Raw genomic sequence first — 23,066 nt, 5'->3', positions numbered from 1 at the left:
CCGACATGATTGGGCTAGTTTGAGTGGTAAGGACTGAAGCAATGTTTTCCAACAGATGGCAGTGTTGTCATTGTTTGTATGAAAATAATCTTTATAATATAGAAATAAACATGCCTCCAACCCCCATATCACACACTCACAAACTGAAATAAAATGTGTGTATGTTGTACAATCAATTAGTCAGTCTCAAATATAACATTAATTTGTATATACAACTTACCGGACAGTTTATAAGGTACATCACCCAATTCAGGAATATGGCTCGCTCCTACAGACAGTGAGTCACGTGGCCATGGCTTGCTATATAAAGCAGGCAGACAGGCATCAAGGGATTCAGTTACTGTTGAATTGAACGATAGAATGGGCAAAACGATTGACCTAAGCGACTTTGAGCGTGGTATGATTGTCACTGCCAGGTGCGCCGGATCCAGTATCTCAGAAATAGCCGCTCTCCTTGGCTTTTCACGCACATTGCTGTCTAGGGTTTACTGAGAATTGTGCGACAAACAAAAAACATCCAGTCAGCGGCAGTCCTGTGGGCAAAAACAGCTCGTTGATGAGAGTGGTCAACGGGGAATGGCTAGAATCGTGCAAACTAACAGACGGGCCATAAACAGGCAAATAACGGCACAGTACAACAGTGGTGTGCAGAACGGCATCTCAGAATGCACAACTCGTCGGTCCTTGTCATTGATGGGCTATTGCAGCAAACAACCACACCGGATTCCACTCTTATCAGCTAAAAACCAGTGGGCAAGGGATCACACATACTGGAGTGGAAAAAACATTGCCTGGTCCGACATATCCCGGTTCCTGTTGTGGCATGCTGATAGCAGAGTCAGGATTTGAGGTAAGCAGCATGAATCCATGGACCCATCCAGGCTGGTGGCGGTGGTGTACCGTCGTCCAATATGCAGCAACTGCGTGATGCCATCGCGTCAGCATGGACCAACATCCCAGTGGAACGTTTCCGATTTGTATAATCTATGCCCCAAATAATTCAGGCTGTTCTGGAGGGAGGGGAGGGTACTAGATGAGTGTACCTAATAAACTGGCCAGCTAAATAGCAGTGTTTCGCAAACCTTTTGACCTGTGGCAAACGTTGATGGGATATATACACTTAATCTGATCCATACAGCAAACCATCTACTGTATTTTTTTTGACAAACGCTTTTTATAGATTAGGGCTTATTTGAAATATGTTCATAGTTTTGATAGCTTCTCACGCACGTGATGGTTAATTTGTGTGTACCACTTTAAGAGCGTCCCGGAATCTGGAAAGAAGAAGATGTATACTGACCAAAATATAAACACAACATGTAAAGTGTTGGTCCCATGTTTCATAAACTGAAGAAAAAAAAATCCAATCAAACAGAAAGCTTATTTCTCTGAAATCTTGTGCACAAATTTGTTTACATTCCTGTTAGTGAGCGTTTTCTCCTTTGCAAAGATAATCCATCCACCTGACAGGTGTGGCATATCAAGAAGCTGATTAAACAGCATGATCATTACACATTGAGCTGGGGACAATAAAACGCCACTCTAAATTGTGTAGTTTTGTCACACAACACAATGTAACAGATGTGCAATTGGCATGCTAACTGCAGGAATGTCCACCAGAGCTGTTGCCAGAGAATTTAATGTTAATTTTTCTAGTATGAGTCACCTCCAATGTCGTTTTAGAGAATTTGGCAGTACGTCCAACCGGCCTCACAACCGCAGACCAAGTTTAACCACGCCAGCCCACGATCTCCATATCCGGCTTCATCACCTGCGGGATCGTCTGAGATCAGCCACCCGCACAGCTGATGAAACTTTGAGTTAGCACAACCAAATAATTTCTTCAATGTCAGAAACCGTCTCAGGGAAGCTCATCTGCGTGATCATCATCCTCACCAGGGTCTTGACCTGACTACAGTTCAGCATCGTAACCAACTTCTGAGGGCAAATTCAATGGTCACTGGCACACTGGAGAAGTGTGCTCTTCACAGATGATTCATGGTTTCAACTGTACCGGGCAGATGGCAGACAGTATGGCGTTGTGTGGGCGAGCGGTTTGCTGATATCAACAATGTGAACAGAGTGCCCCATGGTGGAGGTGGCGTAAAGATATGGGCAGGCATAAGTTACGAACAATGAACACAATTGCAATTTATCGATGACAATTTGAATGCACAGAGATACCGTGATGAGATCCTGAGGCCCATTGTCGTGCCATTCATCTGCCACCATCACAAGGATCTGTACACAATTCCTGGAAGCTGAAAATGTCCCAGTTCTTCCATGTCACCCATTGAGCATGTTTGGGATGCTCCTGATCGTCATGTCCAAGTTCCCACCAATATCCAGCAACTTTGCACAGCCATTAAAGAGGAGTGGGAAAATATTCCAGGCCACAATCAACAGCATGATCAACTATGATCAATCAACAGCCTGATAAACTCTGATCAATCAACAAATGCAAAGGAAATGTTGCACTGCACAAGGCAAATTGTGTTCACACCAGATACTGATTGGTTTTCTGATCCACAAATCTACTTTAAGGCATCTGTGACCAACAGATGCATTTCTGTTTTACCAGTCATGTGAAATCCATAGATTAGGGCCTAATTTATTTATTTCAATTGACTGATTTCCTTATATTGAACTCTAACTCAGTAAAATCTTTTAAATTGTTGCATGTTGCATTTATATTTTTGTTCAGTGTAGGTAGCTCTGATAAAATAGGTCTTTAGTTTTGAATGGTTTTGGCTACAGTCAAGCGGTTTTCTGCAACGTAAAGGTGCAACCATGGACACAAAGCCATGCTCCGTTTGTTTCTATGGTAATTTGTACAAAATGTTAAGAAAATGTTATTTGCAATAGATATGTTATGTTATGAATTCCAATTAGTTGTGGCTAACGTTAGCTAGATGGCTAACCATAACTAGGCTAGGTGTCAGGGGTTAGATTTAAGGTTAGGAGTTAGGTTAAAGGGTTAACGCTTGGGGAAAAGTTAGCAAACATGCTAAGTAGTTGCAAAGTTGCTAATTAGCTAAGATGCTAAAGTTGTCCGTGATGACATTCGACTATGCTAACATTAGCTAGGTGGCTAACGTTAGCTAGGCTAGGAGTAGGGGTTAAGGTTAGGGTTAAAGGGTTAGGGGAAGGGTTAGCTAATATGCTACTTAGTTGCAAATTAGCTAAAAAGTAATAAGTAGTTGCAAAGTTGCTAGTTAGCTAAGACGCTAAAGTTGTCCATGATGAGATTCAAACACGCAACCTTTGGGTTGCTAGACGTTTGCATTATAAGGTCGCGCATCCACCCCGACCAACCGCCTTCCTTTAATTTTTGCCTCATACCAAATGTAACATAACATGCTACTTTGAGTGTCTCAGCTTTTCGTTTACTATGCTGCGTCTAGTCCAGTGGTTCCCAAACTGTGGGGCACGCCAACCAGCCCACACCACCAAAATAACCCCCCCCCCAACAAAAAAAAATTATATATATTTTTTTTTAGGAACTCAGTCCAGCTTTCAACTTAAAGTTGAAACCATCATTAAAGTTGTAATAGTAGAATGTACAAGGTGGAATTTCGAAATGCATCATCAGTTTTCCTCTTGTCATGTCAGTCATTGCATACCTTAGATAGCTATTTATAACTTGTCAAAAATGTCAGATCAACTAGCCCAAGTCAGCTAACGTCTTTTAGCTAGGTTCTTTACCCGATTGATTTTGTTGTAATGTTTGAGTCACTCAAATATCACATGAACACAAATAAGACATAGGAAAATGTCTATAATTGTAGGAAATTAGCTTTAAAATTGCAACATTGTCTCTGCACCCCACAACAAAACGTGTAGAATTTCAGAAAATTGGCTTTGAAATTACAAAAAAAAATCTCCACCAAAATGTATAGAAATACAGTAAGCACGGGATATTCCACAATGCTGGAAGGGGGGACTGAGTGAAAAGGTTTGTCTATGAGACCAGCCTTACCAACACGGCAGTGTTAACATGTTTCTAAAAGTTTCTTTATTAATGTCTAAATAAATGTTTCTATACCTTTGGTGGTTCATTTTTTACTATCAAATGAGGAGAGAAACTTCTCACACAAGTCAGAGATACACTTCAACTGAATCTTTATTCACTTATTAATAAGGGAGCAGGTCAATACAACACACACATGAATCGATTGAGTGCTCTACATTAATGATGCCAGGTCGACGAATCACCCTCAGATGATTTGTTGAGAGACCGAGACAAAAGTACAAAGGTCTTTTGTAGCCAAGATACACCCCCCTCAGGCTACATGACAAACAGATGTATGAAATGGGTCACAAGGATACGATTAGTATGAAAGATACTTATAATTCACAGCAGACAGTATCTGCTGTAAAAAGTGTTCTCGTTGTGTAGAGACCAGTGTCTGGCCCTGGAGTCATCTCTTCCTGGTACCTTATAGAACAGAAACATTAACTCATGCTATGGAATGTGGTCTCTTTAGGTTTTATCACCCAAAAGACATCGTAAATCTTCTGTCAGTATTTAATCTACCAGAGGCCCTTCCTCAGTAGAACACACACAGATGAGTGTTCTAACAACCCCTTATTCTGTTGCATAAAACAACCATTTGATGCAATAACAGAATTATAACATCATCATGTAATTTCTATTCTGACAGGTCCCCATATCACACACTGACAAACTGAAAAAATAACTTGTGTACAATTAATTGGTTAGAGAGAGAGTTCTCAGATATCACTCTAATTTATCCCCTGTAGCTTTAGACTCCAAATCTGCCCAATTAGATGATTATCTTTCCATACACCCACTTCATTTGACATGCCCACTTTCAGATGTATGCTGTTACCCATGACTCTTAAGCCGTGTTCACATTGGCAATTTGAAATAACTGAAATCCTATCTATTTGCATATATACAGCCAAAAAGCACATGGAACCACTGTGTGTTTGGCGTCAAATCTAACGTTTGTTCCACTCCTGTGTTTCTCTGTGTAAGGCACATGTGTAAATGCCTTTTGTTTAAGTTATCTATCTTATTACTGTTTTCACTGTAAAGTGGTTACAATTTTAAATGCACTTTAAATAAAGTTTGATTCGATTTTTGAACCCTCAGGCCGCTTCTTGGAGATGCACATGTACATGACCTCTGCCCTCAGCAAGAATGACATGAAGGCCATCGGCCTGCAGATGGCACTAGACCTCCTGGCCAAGAAGGAAAAGAGGGATTCCATCACTGGCCTTCGCACCCGCACACAGCCAGGGAGGCCAGAGTGGGGGAAGGTATGGATGTCAAACTGTATCTCTGTATATATCTGTACCTGTCCATTATAAAGCTCATAGAGCATTTTTCAGCTAATCTTGAAGAGATGCACCATTTCTAAATCGGTATGGGGTGCCTCTGTTTTATTTCGTTGTTGGCTATAAGGGCCCTGAGTTTTTCCCTGGTCAGGTTAGGTGGTCAGGAAAAACCTGCAATGAGTCGTGATTCGGTGACATGCAAGCTTGTGGGTCCTGTCCAACCTCCGTACATTGAAAATGTCCTCTTCTTTCACGTGTATCAACCGCAGGTGTTCCAGAAAGTGGCAGAGGAGAAGAAAGGGAAGGTTCATGTGTTCTACTGTGGAGCCCCTGCACTGGCTAAACTCATCAAGGCCCAGTGTGAGCACTTTGGATTCAACTTCTACAAGGAGAACTTTTGAGGACTGTCCAACATTTTTCCTGACTGACATCAGCACCCTCAACTAAATCCACACACCTATGTGCTGATCTATGTCAACAGTTTCTGTACCATACAGGCTGGTTGTCCACAAGCACTATCTCGTGCTGAATCCGCACTATGCCGTTGCCAACCCAAGTATGTGAAACCGACAATCAGTATGCTGCTAACATCTTTGCTTCTTCCACTGTCCCTGCCCCCTTACTGGGCTCGAACCAGTGGTCCTCTGAATTCAAACACACCGCCCTCCTTGAAAACATACCAATTAGTTGTGCTATAAAAAAAAGATCCGATAGGACCATTGGCGTGCCTGCCCTTAATGCTTGCCTTGGTCAAGAAGTATAATGTGGGCCTTTATACTGTATATTCTATCACATTTAGTATTCAAATGGATCTACCTTGCTTTAAACCAACACATATTCCAAAGCACAAATACTAAATGGCAGACATTGTGACAGAGAATGAAATTATGTTCACACCATACACAGTTAATGTACCTCTTAACTATGTGTTGTTGCCAATGGATGTGATGTTTTTTTTTTTAACTAGACAAGTCAGTTAAGAACAAATTCTTATTTATTTAACTTATTTTGACAGCCTACCCCAAACAACACTGGGCCAATTGCGCGCCGCCCAAACCATGGCCAGTTGTGATACAGCTTGGAATTGAACCAGGGTCTGTAGTGAGTTCTCTAGCACTGAGCCTTAGACCACTACGCCACTCGGGAGCAGTGCTTGTATTGGATGTATTGTAGTAGATATATTTGATGTTTCTGCTTAAATCTTCATGGAAGGTTGTTAAGATACAAAATACAGCATAATATGCACCTTGGTGGAAGGGATAAATGGGTAAGCCTAAGTAATGTAGTGATTGTTCTGCATCCTGGGTAAGACCAGAAGATGTCCATTATTATAGGAAATATAGAACATATCAAACTAACGTTACAATTTTATAAAACGTATAGCTATTCTATGTTATGTAACTAAAGTGCCTTCAGAAAGTATTCACACCCCTTGACCTTTTCCACGTTTTATTTTATTACAGCCTGAATTTAAAATAGATACAATTTAGATTTTTTTTTTGTCACTGCCCTACACAAATGTATTAAAAATGAAAAGCTGAAATATCTTCAACCCCTTTGTCATGGCAAGCCTAAATACATTCAGGAGTAAAAATGTGCTTAACAAGTCACATAATAAGTTGCATGGACTCACTGTGTGCAATAATAGTGTTTCACATGATTTTTGAATGACTAACTCATCTCTGTACCCCACAAATACAATTATCTGTAAGGTCCCTCAGTCGAGCAGTGAATTTCAAACACAGATTCAACCACAAAGACAAGGGAGGTTTTCCAATGCCTCGCAAAGAAGGGCACCTATTGGTAGATGGGTAAAAATATAAAAAGCAGACATTGAGTATCCCTTTGAGCATGGTGAAGTTATTAATTACACTTTGGATGGTGTATCAATACACCCAGTCACTACAACGATACACATGTCCTTCCTAACTCAGGACTTCACCATGAGGCTAATGTTGACTCTAAAACAGTTTAATGGCTGTGATAGAACAAAACTGAAGAGGATGGATCAACAACATTGTAGTTACTCCACAATACTAACCTATTTGAGTAAAAAGAAGGAAGCATGTACAACAAGGCACTAAAGTAATACTGTAAACAATGTGGCAAAGTAATTAACTTTTTGTCCTGAAAGTCTTATGTTTGGGGCAAATCCAATACTACAGATTACTGTATATCACTCTCCATATTTTCAAGCATAGTGGTGGCTGCATCATGTTATGGGTATGCTTGCAATCGTTAAGGACTGGGGACTTTTTCAGGATAAAGAAATAGAGGAAAGCCTGGTTCATTCTGCTTTCCAAAAGATACTGGGAGACAAATTCACCTTTCAGCAGGACAATAACTTAAAACACAAGGTCAAATATACACTGGAGTTGCTTACCATGACAACATTGAATGTTCCTGAGTGGCCTAGTTACGGTGCAACCAACTTGACAGAGCTTAATAATTTCTAAAAGAATATTGTGCAAATATTGTACAATCCAGGTGTGCAATGCTCTTGGAGGCTTACCCATAAAAACTCACTGCTATAATCTCTGCCAAAGGTGATTCTAACATCAGGGTCAGCGTGTTGAATAATTATCTAGTAAAAATATTTGTGATTTTTTTTCCATTCTTTTTTTATTTTTTATATATTTTTTACAAATGTTAGTATTTTTTCTTCCACTTTTACATTGGAGTATTTTGAATAAATTGTTGACCAAAAATAATAATTATATCAATTTTAATCACACTTTGTAACACAACCAAATGTGGACTTACTGGGGTGTGAATACTTTCTGAAGGCACTGTATGTAATTTACATCATGTAAATAGTGTAGATTTACATTTCTGTTCAATAGTGTATTATTGATAGCTATTATAAATATTAATTTTAGATTTACATTTCTGTTATATTATTGGTAGTTACATTGTATTTGTTTATTTAGGTTTCACTGCAATTCAGCTTTTAGCTGCCAATGTTGTACAACATGAATAAACTAAACTATGATTATTATAAATGCATAGCATAGCAGTTTATATGATATTATGAACAGAGTGACTAAATGTTCGAGAAACATTTATAGTATGTGAATATGGATCTATATAAGAACATTGTATTTTGTAAGTGGTAATGGTTTTATTTGTTGTAACCGACAGTCTATAAAACTATCCAGAATGCCAATCCAAAACAAGTCTGTCTGTATAGACCTGTCTAAAGCATAGTTTGGTGAGCAATGTGATTTGCCCTGTTGCCTTGTTGAAATTATACAATTATTTCCTGCGCACTGAATGGTGTAAGGGGTTCTAGGGGAACTAACTGCAATAAATGAAATGCAGTTCAGAAAATGAATTGTTTTTCAGACATTGTGTCTATATGTGAGTTATTTGAGCAGTCTTTACATAGCCTCCATATCCTTTGATTAAAAAAAAGGGCTTGTGTGCCTATACAGAAAAGTTTGCCTCTAGGGGTGTTCTCTAGCCAAAGGAGGTTCTTATAGGCTGTGTTTTCTGCCTGTCAAAACGCAGCCAATGTGTGTTCGAGCAGTAAGCCTTACTAAGACGACTATAAAAATAAAGTTGTGAGTGAAGTCAGGGAAGGGGCATCTGCGACAGCCGAAAGTCAGACACTGTAGTGGTTTTCTAACATCATGGCAAGGCTCATGCTGGCTTCACATGCTCATGGGAAACTGGGAAGTCGTAAATCCGACATGATTGGGCTAGTTTGAGTGGTAAGGACTGAAGCAATGTTTTCCAACAGATGGCAGTGTTGTCATTGTTTGTATGAAAATAATCTTTATAATATAGAAATAAACATGCCTCCAACCCCCATATCACACACTCACAAACTGAAATAAAATGTGTGTATGTTGTACAATCAATTAGTCAGTCTCAAATATAACATTAATTTGTATATACAACTTACCGGACAGTTTATAAGGTACATCACCCAATTCAGGAATATGGCTCGCTCCTACAGACAGTGAGTCACGTGGCCATGGCTTGCTATATAAAGCAGGCAGACAGGCATCAAGGGATTCAGTTACTGTTGAATTGAACGATAGAATGGGCAAAACGATTGACCTAAGCGACTTTGAGCGTGGTATGATTGTCACTGCCAGGTGCGCCGGATCCAGTATCTCAGAAATAGCCGCTCTCCTTGGCTTTTCACGCACATTGCTGTCTAGGGTTTACTGAGAATTGTGCGACAAACAAAAAACATCCAGTCAGCGGCAGTCCTGTGGGCAAAAACAGCTCGTTGATGAGAGTGGTCAACGGGGAATGGCTAGAATCGTGCAAACTAACAGACGGGCCATAAACAGGCAAATAACGGCACAGTACAACAGTGGTGTGCAGAACGGCATCTCAGAATGCACAACTCGTCGGTCCTTGTCATTGATGGGCTATTGCAGCAAACAACCACACCGGATTCCACTCTTATCAGCTAAAAACCAGTGGGCAAGGGATCACACATACTGGAGTGGAAAAAACATTGCCTGGTCCGACATATCCCGGTTCCTGTTGTGGCATGCTGATAGCAGAGTCAGGATTTGAGGTAAGCAGCATGAATCCATGGACCCATCCAGGCTGGTGGCGGTGGTGTACCGTCGTCCAATATGCAGCAACTGCGTGATGCCATCGCGTCAGCATGGACCAACATCCCAGTGGAACGTTTCCGATTTGTATAATCTATGCCCCAAATAATTCAGGCTGTTCTGGAGGGAGGGGAGGGTACTAGATGAGTGTACCTAATAAACTGGCCAGCTAAATAGCAGTGTTTCGCAAACCTTTTGACCTGTGGCAAACGTTGATGGGATATATACACTTAATCTGATCCATACAGCAAACCATCTACTGTATTTTTTTTGACAAACGCTTTTTATAGATTAGGGCTTATTTGAAATATGTTCATAGTTTTGATAGCTTCTCACGCACGTGATGGTTAATTTGTGTGTACCACTTTAAGAGCGTCCCGGAATCTGGAAAGAAGAAGATGTATACTGACCAAAATATAAACACAACATGTAAAGTGTTGGTCCCATGTTTCATAAACTGAAGAAAAAAAAATCCAATCAAACAGAAAGCTTATTTCTCTGAAATCTTGTGCACAAATTTGTTTACATTCCTGTTAGTGAGCGTTTTCTCCTTTGCAAAGATAATCCATCCACCTGACAGGTGTGGCATATCAAGAAGCTGATTAAACAGCATGATCATTACACATTGAGCTGGGGACAATAAAACGCCACTCTAAATTGTGTAGTTTTGTCACACAACACAATGTAACAGATGTGCAATTGGCATGCTAACTGCAGGAATGTCCACCAGAGCTGTTGCCAGAGAATTTAATGTTAATTTTTCTAGTATGAGTCACCTCCAATGTCGTTTTAGAGAATTTGGCAGTACGTCCAACCGGCCTCACAACCGCAGACCAAGTTTAACCACGCCAGCCCACGATCTCCATATCCGGCTTCATCACCTGCGGGATCGTCTGAGATCAGCCACCCGCACAGCTGATGAAACTTTGAGTTAGCACAACCAAATAATTTCTTCAATGTCAGAAACCGTCTCAGGGAAGCTCATCTGCGTGATCATCATCCTCACCAGGGTCTTGACCTGACTACAGTTCAGCATCGTAACCAACTTCTGAGGGCAAATTCAATGGTCACTGGCACACTGGAGAAGTGTGCTCTTCACAGATGATTCATGGTTTCAACTGTACCGGGCAGATGGCAGACAGTATGGCGTTGTGTGGGCGAGCGGTTTGCTGATATCAACAATGTGAACAGAGTGCCCCATGGTGGAGGTGGCGTAAAGATATGGGCAGGCATAAGTTACGAACAATGAACACAATTGCAATTTATCGATGACAATTTGAATGCACAGAGATACCGTGATGAGATCCTGAGGCCCATTGTCGTGCCATTCATCTGCCACCATCACAAGGATCTGTACACAATTCCTGGAAGCTGAAAATGTCCCAGTTCTTCCATGTCACCCATTGAGCATGTTTGGGATGCTCCTGATCGTCATGTCCAAGTTCCCACCAATATCCAGCAACTTTGCACAGCCATTAAAGAGGAGTGGGAAAATATTCCAGGCCACAATCAACAGCATGATCAACTATGATCAATCAACAGCCTGATAAACTCTGATCAATCAACAAATGCAAAGGAAATGTTGCACTGCACAAGGCAAATTGTGTTCACACCAGATACTGATTGGTTTTCTGATCCACAAATCTACTTTAAGGCATCTGTGACCAACAGATGCATTTCTGTTTTACCAGTCATGTGAAATCCATAGATTAGGGCCTAATTTATTTATTTCAATTGACTGATTTCCTTATATTGAACTCTAACTCAGTAAAATCTTTTAAATTGTTGCATGTTGCATTTATATTTTTGTTCAGTGTAGGTAGCTCTGATAAAATAGGTCTTTAGTTTTGAATGGTTTTGGCTACAGTCAAGCGGTTTTCTGCAACGTAAAGGTGCAACCATGGACACAAAGCCATGCTCCGTTTGTTTCTATGGTAATTTGTACAAAATGTTAAGAAAATGTTATTTGCAATAGATATGTTATGTTATGAATTCCAATTAGTTGTGGCTAACGTTAGCTAGATGGCTAACCATAACTAGGCTAGGTGTCAGGGGTTAGATTTAAGGTTAGGAGTTAGGTTAAAGGGTTAACGCTTGGGGAAAAGTTAGCAAACATGCTAAGTAGTTGCAAAGTTGCTAATTAGCTAAGATGCTAAAGTTGTCCGTGATGACATTCGACTATGCTAACATTAGCTAGGTGGCTAACGTTAGCTAGGCTAGGAGTAGGGGTTAAGGTTAGGGTTAAAGGGTTAGGGGAAGGGTTAGCTAATATGCTACTTAGTTGCAAATTAGCTAAAAAGTAATAAGTAGTTGCAAAGTTGCTAGTTAGCTAAGACGCTAAAGTTGTCCATGATGAGATTCAAACACGCAACCTTTGGGTTGCTAGACGTTTGCATTATAAGGTCGCGCATCCACCCCGACCAACCGCCTTCCTTTAATTTTTGCCTCATACCAAATGTAACATAACATGCTACTTTGAGTGTCTCAGCTTTTCGTTTACTATGCTGCGTCTAGTCCAGTGGTTCCCAAACTGTGGGGCACGCCAACCAGCCCACACCACCAAAATAACCCCCCCCCCAACAAAAAAAAATTATATATATTTTTTTTTAGGAACTCAGTCCAGCTTTCAACTTAAAGTTGAAACCATCATTAAAGTTGTAATAGTAGAATGTACAAGGTGGAATTTCGAAATGCATCATCAGTTTTCCTCTTGTCATGTCAGTCATTGCATACCTTAGATAGCTATTTATAACTTGTCAAAAATGTCAGATCAACTAGCCCAAGTCAGCTAACGTCTTTTAGCTAGGTTCTTTACCCGATTGATTTTGTTGTAATGTTTGAGTCACTCAAATATCACATGAACACAAATAAGACATAGGAAAATGTCTATAATTGTAGGAAATTAGCTTTAAAATTGCAACATTGTCTCTGCACCCCACAACAAAACGTGTAGAATTTCAGAAAATTGGCTTTGAAATTACAAAAAAAAATCTCCACCAAAATGTATAGAAATACAGTAAGCACGGGATATTCCACAATGCTGGAAGGGGGGACTGAGTGAAAAGGTTTGTCTATGAGACCAGCCTTACCAACACGGCAGTGTTAACATGTTTCTAAAAGTTTCTTTATTAATGTCTAAATAAATGTTTCTATACCTTTGGTGGTTCATTTTTTACTATCAAATGAGGAGAGAAACTTCTCACACAAGTCAGAGATACACTTCAACTGAATCTTTATTCACTTATTAATAAGGGAGCAGGTCAATACAACACACACATGAATCGATTGAGTGCTCTACATTAATGATGCCAGGTCGACGAATCACCCTCAGATGATTTGTTGAGAGACCGAGACAAAAGTACAAAGGTCTTTTGTAGCCAAGATACACCCCCCTCAGGCTACATGACAAACAGATGTATGAAATGGGTCACAAGGATACGATTAGTATGAAAGATACTTATAATTCACAGCAGACAGTATCTGCTGTAAAAAGTGTTCTCGTTGTGTAGAGACCAGTGTCTGGCCCTGGAGTCATCTCTTCCTGGTACCTTATAGAACAGAAACATTAACTCATGCTATGGAATGTGGTCTCTTTAGGTTTTATCACCCAAAAGACATCGTAAATCTTCTGTCAGTATTTAATCTACCAGAGGCCCTTCCTCAGTAGAACACACACAGATGAGTGTTCTAACAACCCCTTATTCTGTTGCATAAAACAACCATTTGATGCAATAACAGAATTATAACATCATCATGTAATTTCTATTCTGACAGGTCCCCATATCACACACTGACAAACTGAAAAAATAACTTGTGTACAATTAATTGGTTAGAGAGAGAGTTCTCAGATATCACTCTAATTTATCCCCTGTAGCTTTAGACTCCAAATCTGCCCAATTAGATGATTATCTTTCCATACACCCACTTCATTTGACATGCCCACTTTCAGATGTATGCTGTTACCCATGACTCTTAAGCCGTGTTCACATTGGCAATTTGAAATAACTGAAATCCTATCTATTTGCATATATACAGCCAAAAAGCACATGGAACCACTGTGTGTTTGGCGTCAAATCTAACGTTTGTTCCACTCCTGTGTTTCTCTGTGTAAGGCACATGTGTAAATGCCTTTTGTTTAAGTTATCTATCTTATTACTGTTTTCACTGTAAAGTGGTTACAATTTTAAATGCACTTTAAATAAAGTTTGATTCGATTTTTGAACCCTCAGGCCGCTTCTTGGAGATGCACATGTACATGACCTCTGCCCTCAGCAAGAATGACATGAAGGCCATCGGCCTGCAGATGGCACTAGACCTCCTGGCCAAGAAGGAAAAGAGGGATTCCATCACTGGCCTTCGCACCCGCACACAGCCAGGGAGGCCAGAGTGGGGGAAGGTATGGATGTCAAACTGTATCTCTGTATATATCTGTACCTGTCCATTATAAAGCTCATAGAGCATTTTTCAGCTAATCTTGAAGAGATGCACCATTTCTAAATCGGTATGGGGTGCCTCTGTTTTATTTCGTTGTTGGCTATAAGGGCCCTGAGTTTTTCCCTGGTCAGGTTAGGTGGTCAGGAAAAACCTGCAATGAGTCGTGATTCGGTGACATGCAAGCTTGTGGGTCCTGTCCAACCTCCGTACATTGAAAATGTCCTCTTCTTTCACGTGTATCAACCGCAGGTGTTCCAGAAAGTGGCAGAGGAGAAGAAAGGGAAGGTTCATGTGTTCTACTGTGGAGCCCCTGCACTGGCTAAACTCATCAAGGCCCAGTGTGAGCACTTTGGATTCAACTTCTACAAGGAGAACTTTTGAGGACTGTCCAACATTTTTCCTGACTGACATCAGCACCCTCAACTAAATCCACACACCTATGTGCTGATCTATGTCAACAGTTTCTGTACCATACAGGCTGGTTGTCCACAAGCACTATCTCGTGCTGAATCCGCACTATGCCGTTGCCAACCCAAGTATGTGAAACCGACAATCAGTATGCTGCTAACATCTTTGCTTCTTCCACTGTCCCTGCCCCCTTACTGGGCTCGAACCAGTGGTCCTCTGAATTCAAACACACCGCCCTCCTTGAAAACATACCAATTAGTTGTGCTATAAAAAAAAGATCCGATAGGACCATTGGCGTGCCTGCCCTTAATGCTTGCCTTGGTCAAGAAGTATAATGTGGGCCTTTATACTGTATATTCTATCACATTTAGTATTCAAATGGATCTACCTTGCTTTAAACCAACACATATTCCAAAGCACAAATACTAAATGGCAGACATTGTGACAGAGAATGAAATTATGTTCACACCATACACAGTTAATGTACCTCTTAACTATGTGTTGTTGCCAATGGATGTGATGTTTTTTTTTTTAACTAGACAAGTCAGTTAAGAACAAATTCTTATTTATTTAACTTATTTTGACAGCCTACCCCAAACAACACTGGGCCAATTGCGCGCCGCCCAAACCATGGCCAGTTGTGATACAGCTTGGAATTGAACCAGGGTCTGTAGTGAGTTCTCTAGCACTGAGCCTTAGACCACTACGCCACTCGGGAGCAGTGCTTGTATTGGATGTATTGTAGTAGATATATTTGATGTTTCTGCTTAAATCTTCATGGAAGGTTGTTAAGATACAAAATACAGCATAATATGCACCTTGGTGGAAGGGATAAATGGGTAAGCCTAAGTAATGTAGTGATTGTTCTGCATCCTGGGTAAGACCAGAAGATGTCCATTATTATAGGAAATATAGAACATATCAAACTAACGTTACAATTTTATAAAACGTATAGCTATTCTATGTTATGTAACTAAAGTGCCTTCAGAAAGTATTCACACCCCTTGACCTTTTCCACGTTTTATTTTATTACAGCCTGAATTTAAAATAGATACAATTTAGATTTTTTTTTTGTCACTGCCCTACACAAATGTATTAAAAATGAAAAGCTGAAATATCTTCAACCCCTTTGTCATGGCAAGCCTAAATACATTCAGGAGTAAAAATGTGCTTAACAAGTCACATAATAAGTTGCATGGACTCACTGTGTGCAATAATAGTGTTTCACATGATTTTTGAATGACTAACTCATCTCTGTACCCCACAAATACAATTATCTGTAAGGTCCCTCAGTCGAGCAGTGAATTTCAAACACAGATTCAACCACAAAGACAAGGGAGGTTTTCCAATGCCTCGCAAAGAAGGGCACCTATTGGTAGATGGGTAAAAATATAAAAAGCAGACATTGAGTATCCCTTTGAGCATGGTGAAGTTATTAATTACACTTTGGATGGTGTATCAATACACCCAGTCACTACAACGATACACATGTCCTTCCTAACTCAGGACTTCACCATGAGGCTAATGTTGACTCTAAAACAGTTTAATGGCTGTGATAGAACAAAACTGAAGAGGATGGATCAACAACATTGTAGTTACTCCACAATACTAACCTATTTGAGTAAAAAGAAGGAAGCATGTACAACAAGGCACTAAAGTAATACTGTAAACAATGTGGCAAAGTAATTAACTTTTTGTCCTGAAAGTCTTATGTTTGGGGCAAATCCAATACTACAGATTACTGTATATCACTCTCCATATTTTCAAGCATAGTGGTGGCTGCATCATGTTATGGGTATGCTTGCAATCGTTAAGGACTGGGGACTTTTTCAGGATAAAGAAATAGAGGAAAGCCTGGTTCATTCTGCTTTCCAAAAGATACTGGGAGACAAATTCACCTTTCAGCAGGACAATAACTTAAAACACAAGGTCAAATATACACTGGAGTTGCTTACCATGACAACATTGAATGTTCCTGAGTGGCCTAGTTACGGTGCAACCAACTTGACAGAGCTTAATAATTTCTAAAAGAATATTGTGCAAATATTGTACAATCCAGGTGTGCAATGCTCTTGGAGGCTTACCCATAAAAACTCACTGCTATAATCTCTGCCAAAGGTGATTCTAACATCAGGGTCAGCGTGTTGAATAATTATCTAGTAAAAATATTTGTGATTTTTTTTCCATTCTTTTTTTATTTTTTATATATTTTTTACAAATGTTAGTATTTTTTCTTCCACTTTTACATTGGAGTATTTTGAATAAATTGTTGACCAAAAATAATAATTATATCAATTTTAATCACACTTTGTAACACAACCAAATGTGGACTTACTGGGGTGTGAATACTTTCTGAAGGCACTGTATGTAATTTACATCATGTAAATAGTGTAGATTTACATTTCTGTTCAATAGTGTATTATTGATAGCTATTATAAATATTAATTTTAGATTTACATTTCTGTTATATTATTGGTAGTTACATTGTATTTGTTTATTTAGGTTTCACTGCAATTCAGCTTTTAGCTGCCAATGTTGTACAACATGAATAAACTAAACTATGATTATTATAAATGCATAGCATAGCAGTTTATATGATATTATGAACAGAGTGACTAAATGTTCGAGAAACATTTATAGTATGTGAATATGGATCTATATAAGAACATTGTATTTTGTAAGTGGTAATGGTTTTATTTGTTGTAACCGACAGTCTATAAAACTATCCAGAATGCCAATCCAAAACAAGTCTGTCTGTATAGACCTGTCTAAAGCATAGTTTGGTGAGCAATGTGATTTGCCCTGTTGCCTTGTTGAAATTATACAATTATTTCCTGCGCACTGAATGGTGTAAGGGGTTCTAGGGGAACTAACTGCAATAAATGAAATGCAGTTCAGAAAATGAATTGTTTTTCAGACATTGTGTCTATATGTGAGTTATTTGAGCAGTCTTTACATAGCCTCCATATCCTTTGATTAAAAAAAAGGGCTTGTGTGCCTATACAGAAAAGTTTGCCTCTAGGGGTGTTCTCTAGCCAAAGGAGGTTCTTATAGGCTGTGTTTTCTGCCTGTCAAAACGCAGCCAATGTGTGTTCGAGCAGTAAGCCTTACTAAGACGACTATAAAAATAAAGTTGTGAGTGAAGTCAGGGAAGGGGCATCTGCGACAGCCGAAAGTCAGACACTGTAGTGGTTTTCTAACATCATGGCAAGGCTCATGCTGGCTTCACATGCTCATGGGAAACTGGGAAGTCGTAAATCCGACATGATTGGGCTAGTTTGAGTGGTAAGGACTGAAGCAATGTTTTCCAACAGATGGCAGTGTTGTCATTGTTTGTATGAAAATAATCTTTATAATATAGAAATAAACATGCCTCCAACCCCCATATCACACACTCACAAACTGAAATAAAATGTGTGTATGTTGTACAATCAATTAGTCAGTCTCAAATATAACATTAATTTGTATATACAACTTACCGGACAGTTTATAAGGTACATCACCCAATTCAGGAATATGGCTCGCTCCTACAGACAGTGAGTCACGTGGCCATGGCTTGCTATATAAAGCAGGCAGACAGGCATCAAGGGATTCAGTTACTGTTGAATTGAACGATAGAATGGGCAAAACGATTGACCTAAGCGACTTTGAGCGTGGTATGATTGTCACTGCCAGGTGCGCCGGATCCAGTATCTCAGAAATAGCCGCTCTCCTTGGCTTTTCACGCACATTGCTGTCTAGGGTTTACTGAGAATTGTGCGACAAACAAAAAACATCCAGTCAGCGGCAGTCCTGTGGGCAAAAACAGCTCGTTGATGAGAGTGGTCAACGGGGAATGGCTAGAATCGTGCAAACTAACAGACGGGCCATAAACAGGCAAATAACGGCACAGTACAACAGTGGTGTGCAGAACGGCATCTCAGAATGCACAACTCGTCGGTCCTTGTCATTGATGGGCTATTGCAGCAAACAACCACACCGGATTCCACTCTTATCAGCTAAAAACCAGTGGGCAAGGGATCACACATACTGGAGTGGAAAAAACATTGCCTGGTCCGACATATCCCGGTTCCTGTTGTGGCATGCTGATAGCAGAGTCAGGATTTGAGGTAAGCAGCATGAATCCATGGACCCATCCAGGCTGGTGGCGGTGGTGTACCGTCGTCCAATATGCAGCAACTGCGTGATGCCATCGCGTCAGCATGGACCAACATCCCAGTGGAACGTTTCCGATTTGTATAATCTATGCCCCAAATAATTCAGGCTGTTCTGGAGGGAGGGGAGGGTACTAGATGAGTGTACCTAATAAACTGGCCAGCTAAATAGCAGTGTTTCGCAAACCTTTTGACCTGTGGCAAACGTTGATGGGATATATACACTTAATCTGATCCATACAGCAAACCATCTACTGTATTTTTTTTGACAAACGCTTTTTATAGATTAGGGCTTATTTGAAATATGTTCATAGTTTTGATAGCTTCTCACGCACGTGATGGTTAATTTGTGTGTACCACTTTAAGAGCGTCCCGGAATCTGGAAAGAAGAAGATGTATACTGACCAAAATATAAACACAACATGTAAAGTGTTGGTCCCATGTTTCATAAACTGAAGAAAAAAAAATCCAATCAAACAGAAAGCTTATTTCTCTGAAATCTTGTGCACAAATTTGTTTACATTCCTGTTAGTGAGCGTTTTCTCCTTTGCAAAGATAATCCATCCACCTGACAGGTGTGGCATATCAAGAAGCTGATTAAACAGCATGATCATTACACATTGAGCTGGGGACAATAAAACGCCACTCTAAATTGTGTAGTTTTGTCACACAACACAATGTAACAGATGTGCAATTGGCATGCTAACTGCAGGAATGTCCACCAGAGCTGTTGCCAGAGAATTTAATGTTAATTTTTCTAGTATGAGTCACCTCCAATGTCGTTTTAGAGAATTTGGCAGTACGTCCAACCGGCCTCACAACCGCAGACCAAGTTTAACCACGCCAGCCCACGATCTCCATATCCGGCTTCATCACCTGCGGGATCGTCTGAGATCAGCCACCCGCACAGCTGATGAAACTTTGAGTTAGCACAACCAAATAATTTCTTCAATGTCAGAAACCGTCTCAGGGAAGCTCATCTGCGTGATCATCATCCTCACCAGGGTCTTGACCTGACTACAGTTCAGCATCGTAACCAACTTCTGAGGGCAAATTCAATGGTCACTGGCACACTGGAGAAGTGTGCTCTTCACAGATGATTCATGGTTTCAACTGTACCGGGCAGATGGCAGACAGTATGGCGTTGTGTGGGCGAGCGGTTTGCTGATATCAACAATGTGAACAGAGTGCCCCATGGTGGAGGTGGCGTAAAGATATGGGCAGGCATAAGTTACGAACAATGAACACAATTGCAATTTATCGATGACAATTTGAATGCACAGAGATACCGTGATGAGATCCTGAGGCCCATTGTCGTGCCATTCATCTGCCACCATCACAAGGATCTGTACACAATTCCTGGAAGCTGAAAATGTCCCAGTTCTTCCATGTCACCCATTGAGCATGTTTGGGATGCTCCTGATCGTCATGTCCAAGTTCCCACCAATATCCAGCAACTTTGCACAGCCATTAAAGAGGAGTGGGAAAATATTCCAGGCCACAATCAACAGCATGATCAACTATGATCAATCAACAGCCTGATAAACTCTGATCAATCAACAAATGCAAAGGAAATGTTGCACTGCACAAGGCAAATTGTGTTCACACCAGATACTGATTGGTTTTCTGATCCACAAATCTACTTTAAGGCATCTGTGACCAACAGATGCATTTCTGTTTTACCAGTCATGTGAAATCCATAGATTAGGGCCTAATTTATTTATTTCAATTGACTGATTTCCTTATATTGAACTCTAACTCAGTAAAATCTTTTAAATTGTTGCATGTTGCATTTATATTTTTGTTCAGTGTAGGTAGCTCTGATAAAATAGGTCTTTAGTTTTGAATGGTTTTGGCTACAGTCAAGCGGTTTTCTGCAACGTAAAGGTGCAACCATGGACACAAAGCCATGCTCCGTTTGTTTCTATGGTAATTTGTACAAAATGTTAAGAAAATGTTATTTGCAATAGATATGTTATGTTATGAATTCCAATTAGTTGTGGCTAACGTTAGCTAGATGGCTAACCATAACTAGGCTAGGTGTCAGGGGTTAGATTTAAGGTTAGGAGTTAGGTTAAAGGGTTAACGCTTGGGGAAAAGTTAGCAAACATGCTAAGTAGTTGCAAAGTTGCTAATTAGCTAAGATGCTAAAGTTGTCCGTGATGACATTCGACTATGCTAACATTAGCTAGGTGGCTAACGTTAGCTAGGCTAGGAGTAGGGGTTAAGGTTAGGGTTAAAGGGTTAGGGGAAGGGTTAGCTAATATGCTACTTAGTTGCAAATTAGCTAAAAAGTAATAAGTAGTTGCAAAGTTGCTAGTTAGCTAAGACGCTAAAGTTGTCCATGATGAGATTCAAACACGCAACCTTTGGGTTGCTAGACGTTTGCATTATAAGGTCGCGCATCCACCCCGACCAACCGCCTTCCTTTAATTTTTGCCTCATACCAAATGTAACATAACATGCTACTTTGAGTGTCTCAGCTTTTCGTTTACTATGCTGCGTCTAGTCCAGTGGTTCCCAAACTGTGGGGCACGCCAACCAGCCCACACCACCAAAATAACCCCCCCCCCAACAAAAAAAAATTATATATATTTTTTTTTAGGAACTCAGTCCAGCTTTCAACTTAAAGTTGAAACCATCATTAAAGTTGTAATAGTAGAATGTACAAGGTGGAATTTCGAAATTGGGTAGTGCATCATCAGTTTTCCTCTTGTCATGTCAGTCATTGCATACCTTAGATAGCTATTTATAACTTGTCAAAAATGTCAGATCAACTAGCCCAAGTCAGCTAACGTCTTTTAGCTAGGTTCTTTACCCGATTGATTTTGTTGTAATGTTTGAGTCACTCAAATATCACATGAACACAAATAAGACATAGGAAAATGTCTATAATTGTAGGAAATTAGCTTTAAAATTGCAACATTGTCTCTGCACCCCACAACAAAACGTGTAGAATTTCAGAAAATTGGCTTTGAAATTACAAAAAAAAATCTCCACCAAAATGTATAGAAATACAGTAAGCATGGGATATTCCACAATGCTGGAAGGGGGGACTGAGTGAAAAGGTTTGTCTATGAGACCAGCCTTACCAACACGGCAGTGTTAACATGTTTCTAAAAGTTTCTTTATTAATGTCTAAATAAATGTTTCTATACCTTTGGTGGTTCATTTTTTACTATCAAATGAGGAGAGAAACTTCTCACACAAGTCAGAGATACACTTCAACTGAATCTTTATTCACTTATTAATAAGGGAGCAGGTCAATACAACACACACATGAATCGATTGAGTGCTCTACATTAATGATGCCAGGTCGACGAATCACCCTCAGATGATTTGTTGAGAGACCGAGACAAAAGTACAAAGGTCTTTTGTAGCCAAGATACACCCCCCTCAGGCTACATGACAAACAGATGTATGAAATGGGTCACAAGGATACGATTAGTATGAAAGATACTTATAATTCACAGCAGACAGTATCTGCTGTAAAAAGTGTTCTCGTTGTGTAGAGACCAGTGTCTGGCCCTGGAGTCATCTCTTCCTGGTACCTTATAGAACAGAAACATTAACTCATGCTATGGAATGTGGTCTCTTTAGGTTTTATCACCCAAAAGACATCGTAAATCTTCTGTCAGTATTTAATCTACCAGAGGCCCTTCCTCAGTAGAACACACACAGATGAGTGTTCTAACAACCCCTTATTCTGTTGCATAAAACAACCATTTGATGCAATAACAGAATTATAACATCATCATGTAATTTCTATTCTGACAGGTCCCCATATCACACACTGACAAACTGAAAAAATAACTTGTGTACAATTAATTGGTTAGAGAGAGAGTTCTCAGATATCACTCTAATTTATCCCCTGTAGCTTTAGACTCCAAATCTGCCCAATTAGATGATTATCTTTCCATACACCCACTTCATTTGACATGCCCACTTTCAGATGTATGCTGTTACCCATGACTCTTAAGCCGTGTTCACATTGGCAATTTGAAATAACTGAAATCCTATCTATTTGCATATATACAGCCAAAAAGCACATGGAATCAGATATTTCAAGCGACATTTGAAGTCAGATACAAATCTGATTCCTGGCCCTGTGACTTGTCTGAATGTTCAAAATATGCCCTCAAGTGGTTTTTAGACTGTTATTTGGCATATCTTGTTGCTTGCTAGCTAC

General features: G+C 39.9%; 1 protein-coding gene across 1 annotated transcript; it reads left to right on the top strand.

Moving 5' to 3' along the window:
* Positions 1-360: 360 nt before the first annotated feature.
* On the top strand, positions 361-5,705 carry LOC139377430 (NADPH oxidase 5-like). Its single transcript, XM_071120462.1, has 4 exons — positions 361-397; positions 494-520; positions 5,120-5,286; positions 5,574-5,705. Exons 1-4 carry the CDS (start codon positions 361-363, stop codon positions 5,703-5,705), a joined length of 363 nt encoding a protein of 120 aa, XP_070976563.1.
* Positions 5,706-23,066: the final 17,361 nt, after the last annotated feature.

The sequence above is a fragment of the Oncorhynchus clarkii genome, chromosome 2 (genome assembly GCF_045791955.1).
Source record: "Oncorhynchus clarkii lewisi isolate Uvic-CL-2024 chromosome 2, UVic_Ocla_1.0, whole genome shotgun sequence".
NCBI classification, from domain to species: domain Eukaryota; kingdom Metazoa; phylum Chordata; class Actinopteri; order Salmoniformes; family Salmonidae; genus Oncorhynchus; species Oncorhynchus clarkii.
The sequence above is the reverse complement of the archived record's forward strand: the minus strand, read 5'-3'. Positions and strand labels throughout refer to the sequence as shown.

What these genes read in the sequence shown, in the direction of transcription:
- LOC139377430 (XM_071120462.1), top strand. Translation starts at nt 361, where the DNA reads ATGGGCAAAACGATTGACCTAAGCGACTTTGAGCGTG. An exon ending in CGACAAACAAAAAACATCCA is followed by an intron (nt 521 to 5,119) that starts GTCAGCGGCAGT and finishes TTGAACCCTCAG; the next exon opens with GCCGCTTCTTGGAGATGCAC. An exon ending in GGAGGCCAGAGTGGGGGAAG is followed by an intron (nt 5,287 to 5,573) that starts GTATGGATGTCA and finishes TATCAACCGCAG; the next exon opens with GTGTTCCAGAAAGTGGCAGA.